Source organism: Haliotis rubra, unplaced genomic scaffold (genome assembly GCF_003918875.1).
Source record: "Haliotis rubra isolate DU_JTF1 unplaced genomic scaffold, ASM391887v1 Scf1304, whole genome shotgun sequence".
Lineage (NCBI taxonomy): Eukaryota > Metazoa > Mollusca > Gastropoda > Lepetellida > Haliotidae > Haliotis > Haliotis rubra.
The window spans coordinates 28,968-36,032 of NW_025765231.1; the positions used below are offsets into that span (position 1 = coordinate 28,968).

The window sequence follows — 7,065 nt, forward strand, 5'->3', positions numbered from 1 at the left end:
TCAACTTCATTATGACAAAGTCGAAATCCACTCCATTGTCCAAGTGATGGAATCAATCAACATTCAATCAGCTTGTTTATCCTGAACGATGTACATCGAAATGCTGCTCTATGCAATAAACAGGAGTTTTTTCACGTAAGTGGTATGTTTCGTTATGTACCCCGATACTGTTTACTGCAGTATAAGTGAGATCTGCTTCAGTTTGCGAATGACCAATCTTTTGAAGTTGATTAAAGTTCTACTTTAGAAAACTGCTTTCTAACAAATAGATCTCATTCCAAATTCTTGTAATCATATTTCAGTTACTAAGAAATATTTTATCTTTACATCTTAGATATAAATCTAACGGTACCAGTTTGACGTGTATGGTCATGAGTTAATTAACGTAGTGATTATATATTTCTTACCATTACATATGTCATTAAAGCGTCACTTATGTCATTATAATGTTCCTGACCCATTTCATCATACAGCATTTATTTCATTCCATGTTTCGAAGCTCATGTGATAACATGAAAAATGTTCATGCTCCAGTTCATTTTGAAGTGTGAAATTATTATCAATTAACTATCAATTTAGATGTTATGTATGACTGCATGCACACACACGCGCGCGCGCGCGCACACACACACACACACAAATAAAACACACAACAAAAACAACATACGTAATATGTGAATTCTGTTCGGACGAAAAAGAAATATTTAATTTAATAAGAAATGCTATATAAATTAACTTCCGTCACTCTGAGAGAAGCATGACATTATTCGTCTTAACTGATTTGACTCACTCATCAATTAACAAGGCAGTAGGTCTTGAGACGTACAAAAGAACATTCATTTACATACTGGAGGAGTTCATTACCAACCAGTTATCTCCCTTTGTGGACATTTCCAAAATTGTAATTTTTTGTAAATCTCATATTTACAAAATTGCAAATGTCTTGTAAACCTCATCTTTCCAAAATTGTAAATGTCTTGTAAACCTCATCTTTACGAGACATTTACACGCTTGTAAATGTGGACTTTTTCCAGTGACCCTCACTTGACAAAAACATGTAGTTTCTAATGGAAATACTTTCGGAAAATAAGAATGATTCACGCTAGGGCATGACTGAGTTTGATATTCGACGCATCACAATTGAAACATGTTCGGGAAGCTGAAATATTTCTTGGGTTGTCACGCTCAAATCCTTTGAATTGCTTTCATGACGAATGGTCTTGGGGAATGAGTTATGCCGATAAGTCCATCCAAGGAAGGCATCTGGCCGTCCACGGGGACAAACTTGAACCTCTGGATCATGGTGGTCAGGAAGAGGAACAACTCCATCCGGGCCATCGACTCACCCAAACACACCCTTCGACCTGAAACATTTACAACCCTACAGTATCAACTCTTACAGTTTTCCTTGTTCCAGATGTACCAGATCTACTCGTGTCACCATTAATGTCATGTAACAGGATCGACTTAGTATGTTTCACAATTTGCTGATATTGTTTCAAACACTGCTGGTACATGGTAGGGTTTTCATCTGGTCAGTGTGTACGAATATAGTTAGAATTGAGGAAACAACAAGGTAAGTTATAATTCGTTAATGTATACACGACATTAGAGGCTGTGTTGGACTCACCTAGAGAGAACGGAATGAATTCTTCTTTCTTAATAATCTTGCCACTGTCGTCAAGGAAACGGTCAGGCCGGAAGCTTTCTGGGTCACCCCATACATCCGGGTCTTGTAGGACGGAATCAAGCATCACTATGACCTGTACACCTTTTGGGAACGTGTATCCCCTAAACTGGACATCATGGGGAACAGCGTGTGGGAGAGATGTAGGGATGATATCTGATAGTCTCAAAGCTTCCCTAATGGTTGCTTCCACGTAGGGCAGGTTGGTCTTGTCCTTCATGGTAGGTCGTCTGCTCTGGCCGATGTGTTCCTTGATCTCTTGAAAACACTTCTCCTGCACATCCGGGTTACTGAGTAGGTAGACCAGAATCCATCGAATTGTAGTGGAAGTAGTTTCTGTCCCTCCTACGAATAGGTCTCTAATAACCATGACCAGGTTCTCCACTGAAACAGAATATCAACCGAGTAACACAGGGAATGGTAAATAGTCAACATATCACAGATCTCTGTCCCTTTCCATGTACTGGGATCTGTTGATCCAGGTGGGGATATCTCTTACATCCTGAACAGACACGCAATGTTAATGAACTCATCACAGTGTAATAAATCCGAGTGCTCAACTTGATGAAATCTGGGTAAACATTTGCGTTTCATTTCGGAAACCATTAACGTTACGGTTGTGAATTGTCTTCATTCCCTTAATACTTACAATCTAATTTCGTCTCCACTTCTTTTTCTTTCCGAAATCGCATTTCCTTGATGTAGGCGTGGATGAAGTCGTCAACGTTATCCCCATCATGGTTCTGCAAATGCTCTTTTATCATAGGCTCTATAAGAAGTGAAATGATGGTATCGCTATTCTGCTTTGCCTTCTTAAATTTGAACAGATCCCCAGGGAGAAAGCGCACAATAGGCAACATGTCCGCCACACTAGCTGCACCTATGATGGCAAGAACTTCGCCAATGGCTTTCAAAAATTGTACAAAAAGTGGGTCAGAATATTCAAATCGCTTTCCGAAAATAATAGAGCAGACGATATTGGAAATTGCATTTTGCACCAGACGTTGGCAGTCAAACCCTTGTCCCCGTTCTGTCTCGAAGGCCTCGAGAAACTGTGAGATTTCTTCGTGTATTTTGTCCTCCATGATATTCCTGCCTGCTCCGAACTCCCTCAGAGTGTTGAGGGCGAAGCGTCTTTGTTCGCGTCAAAGATCACCAGAGGTTGCAATCAAACCTGTATGATAAAGGTAAGAAAGAACAGTATGAATATAAAAACACCAACCAAAGAGAAAGGCATACTTAGGAACAGAGTCTTTGTCTCACAATAAATAATGATTCTATATGTTTCACCAATGCATTTGAAAGGGCTGAGCGGGCAAATACTTTATACTTTAACCACTTGAAATTACATTACTCTGGACATCAATGTTACCAATGAGTCCCATCCGGGATTTGAACCTACACTCATCCACAAACGTACAACACATTATTCATAGGAAAAGTATAACTAAGCCAGATTCTTCGAGAAAACAAAGTGGCAGAGCCCCAAAGGAGTCAGATTTTGGAATTGAAAACCAGGTAACAAATATGGATGCCTTGAGGACATGTATGTGTCCGAAAAAGTCTATTCTAGGGCACATAGCTTGTCCACCAACCAAAAACTGCACGGTATATCCCCAATTAATTCCCCAAAGGGACAAGTTATTCCAATAATATTGTACAGTGAAATTGTAGAGAAATGATTACTAATTTCAATAAATTACAGCTATAAGTCCAGGACTTTACACCATAAGCATTATGTCTGCGTTTAGCGTTATATAGGTAGAAATTATCAATTATTAGATAGCAGATAGACTGATGGAATCTGTCCTGTTCAGGTGAAACAGGGGCATAACCGCTGCGAACACACAGCTCAATTTAATCGCCTTTTTACGACAATCAAAGGGGAGCTAAGTAAACCTTCTACCTCAGATCCCCAGAGGATGTTGCTATGACAGGCGGAGATGCTATGTGGGGACCACAGGACGAAATGTTAAAAACGTATTTAAGAAATATTTGAAATCAGAAGGCATCAATTCAAACGTTTTCACTCATGGAAGGCATGTTCTGTAACTTACCTTTCCTTTTTGTAAGGAAGTCATTTAGGAGTGAGTGCGGCCTGTCCGAAAAAACGTCGGCGTTCTTGACAATGGCTTCTTTCAGAGTACTGTAGCCGTTGAGGACGATGAGTGGTTTGTGAAATATGTACACACAAAATATGTCACCGTATTGTTGCCTGAGTTTTTTAAACGTGATCCGGGCATCGGAGCCCATGGAGAGGACATTCCCAAAAAACGGGAGGAGAGGGGGTCCGGGAGGGAGCCCTGAGGGACGCCGCGTTAGCAGCCATAACAAAACTAGCACGGCCACACACAGCAACACAGTTGTAGGACTGAAGGCGAATATATCCATCATTGTTGCCTGCTGTCCTCTTTTTGAATCTCACCTATTCTAAACTGTAAAAGTGACTCTGTGTTTTGCATTACATACACTGTATGCGATTAGATCCGACTGACATTTAGTATTACGCAGCAGAATGAACCAGCTAAAGCTCGTGTCAAAGCGTCCCAGTTTGATAACACAAGCATTACATAGCAGTTTTACCCACCAAAATATCTAGAGGGACAAAAAAACAACCCCATTACAACAGGCACACTTATGAACCTCCTCGTAGTGAGTATTGGGTAATGCTAAAAGCTCTCCCTCCGAGTGGACCCGGGGCAGAATAGGCCCTCAGCACCCCAATTGCTGGTCACCAAAGGCCCTGTGTCGGTGGAGGACGTCATTCCGGTGGTTGAGGGCACAGGAACCAGGAACAGTGTTCCTATTGCCCGACACAGAATACATTTTAGACATTACTTTTATTAAATATTGTGAAAGGGGACAGGTTCTTGGGTTACCGTATTATTTTCAATGAACATTTGATCTTTCGACCACATTTCAAATATTTCAAAGACATAACTGCCTAAAGGCACTTGATTTATTTAACGTTGTCTCCATGTGTTGAGGAACAAATATACGCTTCTCCATACACTTATTCGTTCTAAACTCGATTATGGCACCATCGCCTATGGTGGAGCCTGCAAACGATTTAGATTCTATCCACCAGCAAGGTCTCAGAGTTTGTCTTGGATCTTTTCAAACTTCTCCTGTTGATGGTCTTAACATCGAGACATCTTTATTTGTTTGCTTGTTGAACGCACGTAGCAATATTTCAGCTAACGGTCTGTATTTAATCGAGTCTGGACCAGACAATCCAGTGATCACCAATAGGAACACCGATCTACGCATTTGGGATACGATGACATGTGTCCACCAATTTAGCGAGCCTGACCGACCGATTCCGTTTGTCGCCTCTTACGAAAAGCATGGGTTGCTGAAGACCAATTCTAACCCTGATCTTCACGGGTTTCATAAAGGGAAATAATACTAAACGGAACACAGGCCGTCTTGGTTGTTAACTCAAAGCGACATGCGGATTGGAAACGAACCATCAGTATAGACAATAACTGATATTTAAGCTAATTACAATACAATGTATCGTACAATTTTATAAAGCCCCGGGGTTGAAGTATTGTAAAATTATTGTCCTCCTGAGAGGGTACGTAAGTCCAAAAACATTCAAAGTCAATTTAAATCTATCCAACCTTATTAAACGTAGAATATGTGTCTTTTTAATGTATGGCTAAATGTGTCTAAACTGCTAACGGCTGAAGGGATGGTGTAAATCCAGCTAGGGTCCATGCAGGAAGCACATGTAGTGTAAGTCCCCAAGGTCCCTAGTATGGTGATCTGCCTTCAGTTGTTGGCAGTCTTGTCCTTTCTAGTTAACATGTTTCAGATTTAATTACTAGTTTTAAATGGATATCTGTGATACACTAGTAGTTTTACTGTTCTTCGTCAACAGGCTTTTAATTTCTAACTTTACTGATAATTGATTATTCATCATTACATGATATAATCATCAATTGTTCTCGTCACGATATGGGTGAAATATTGCCGATGTGACAATAAATATCAACTCACTCACTCACTCACTCACTATAAAGCCCCCAAATGTACATCTGTTGTATTTAACAAGATTGTATGTACAGTACTGGCTATTTCCTTTTATGACAGTTACGCCCATGTATGTCCGAGCAGACAGCCGTTTTTCATTAAAGGACTGAAATTGTTTGTTCAACTTCTTGATATCTGGGTAAAAATGTGCGTTTTATTTCGGAAACCATTAACATTGGATACTTGAAACCGCCAGATAATAAGGATTGTGCAGTTTCATCTGTGCTCGCATACTAAAGTTGTGCTTCTGTTTGCAAAGTTGCATTTGCTTAATGTAACCGAGGATAAAGTCGTCCACGTCATCATCGCTCGATTCTCTCGTTGACGTGCCCCAGGATCATTGGGTGATACAGTGAATGTATATCAACAAAATTTTCTTAGAGTTGAGTTATTACTCACGTAGAAAGGTCACAATAGTCAACATGTTCACAACACGAGGCATCGGTAAACGTTAATTCCAAAGATTGCACAAACATAATAAAAGCGGGTCGGCACCAAGCACATGTGATACATGTGGTCTCACCTTAGGCAAGTTAGTTTGTTGAAACATGCCTCTGTTCACCCAGCAGAAAATGGGTTCCCCGTGGGATAAGTCATGTGACTATAACCTTCTAGCACCTCACAGGCAGATTTGGTTATCCGGGGTAATAATGAACTGTCTGTTTGTATGCGCGTCGAGCATGCACTGGGTGTATGGAATTTAGCGCTATAGAAGTACACATTATTATTATTATTAATCAAATCGCTTGCTCAGCATACTGTTGGGTACTGTGTGACATATATCCATTCAAACACCAGCACTGGTGATCTGGCTACAGTTATTGGCAATCTGTTGTCTGTTTTATATTGTATTGTCTTCTATAGTTAATTGTTTTAGATTTACATAGCAGTCCTATTTTAATATACTATCCCAAAAAAGAAACGCATAGGCGTTTTGAATTTTAAAAACTTTTAATTACTTATTGTGTTCAAACAATCTTGAAATATGTAACAAAAGTGTTGATAACATGATTTTACACAATTGCACAAGTGAAAAGTCGACTTTACCTGAAAATGTCGATTTTGATGAGATTTCTTACAAGAATTAAAAAGGCATCGCCAGTACGCAACAGAAATCACCTTCCAGTTGAAATTGTGCAGCAAAGAGCATGCACTGCCTGGCTATAAAAAATCCAGATTACTTTCGGAAATCGGCATCCGTTTTGAAGGAATTTCAAGGACAAATCACTACGCCAAATCTTGACGCTGCAACACGGACCATCGCCATTGAAAGAAAGCACGCTGGAGATTAACAATTTTCTGTTGCCAGGCGTCTGAAGGTTAGTCTGAGCACGATATCA

The 7,065-nt window shown here is 40.0% G+C and overlaps 1 protein-coding gene across 1 annotated transcript; it reads right to left on the reverse strand.

Moving 5' to 3' along the window:
- Nucleotides 1–670: 670 nt before the first annotated feature.
- LOC124267337 (cytochrome P450 2U1-like) lies at nt 671–3,812 on the reverse strand. The gene is made up of 4 exons (XM_046702254.1): nt 3,745–3,812; nt 2,337–2,861; nt 1,631–2,071; nt 671–1,364 (listed from the first exon to the last, which is right to left on the reverse strand). The coding sequence occupies exons 2-4, from the start codon at nt 2,770–2,772 to the stop codon at nt 1,186–1,188; spliced, it is 1,056 nt and encodes a 351-aa protein (XP_046558210.1). The 5' UTR covers nt 2,773–2,861; nt 3,745–3,812; the 3' UTR covers nt 671–1,185.
- Between the last annotated feature and the right edge of the window lie 3,253 nt (nt 3,813–7,065).

Bases quoted from the DNA above. Each gene is read 5' to 3' on its own strand.
- LOC124267337 (XM_046702254.1), bottom strand. From the start codon at position 2,772: ATGGAGGACAAAATACACGAAGAAATCTCACAGTTTCTCGAGGCCTTC. The intron at 2,072-2,336 runs GTAAGTATTAAG...ATTCTGTTTCAG, and splicing joins AGTGGAGACGAAATTAGATT to TGGAGAACCTGGTCATGGTT. The intron at 1,365-1,630 runs GTGAGTCCAACA...TAAATGTTTCAG, and splicing joins ATTCATTCCGTTCTCTCTAG to GTCGAAGGGTGTGTTTGGGT.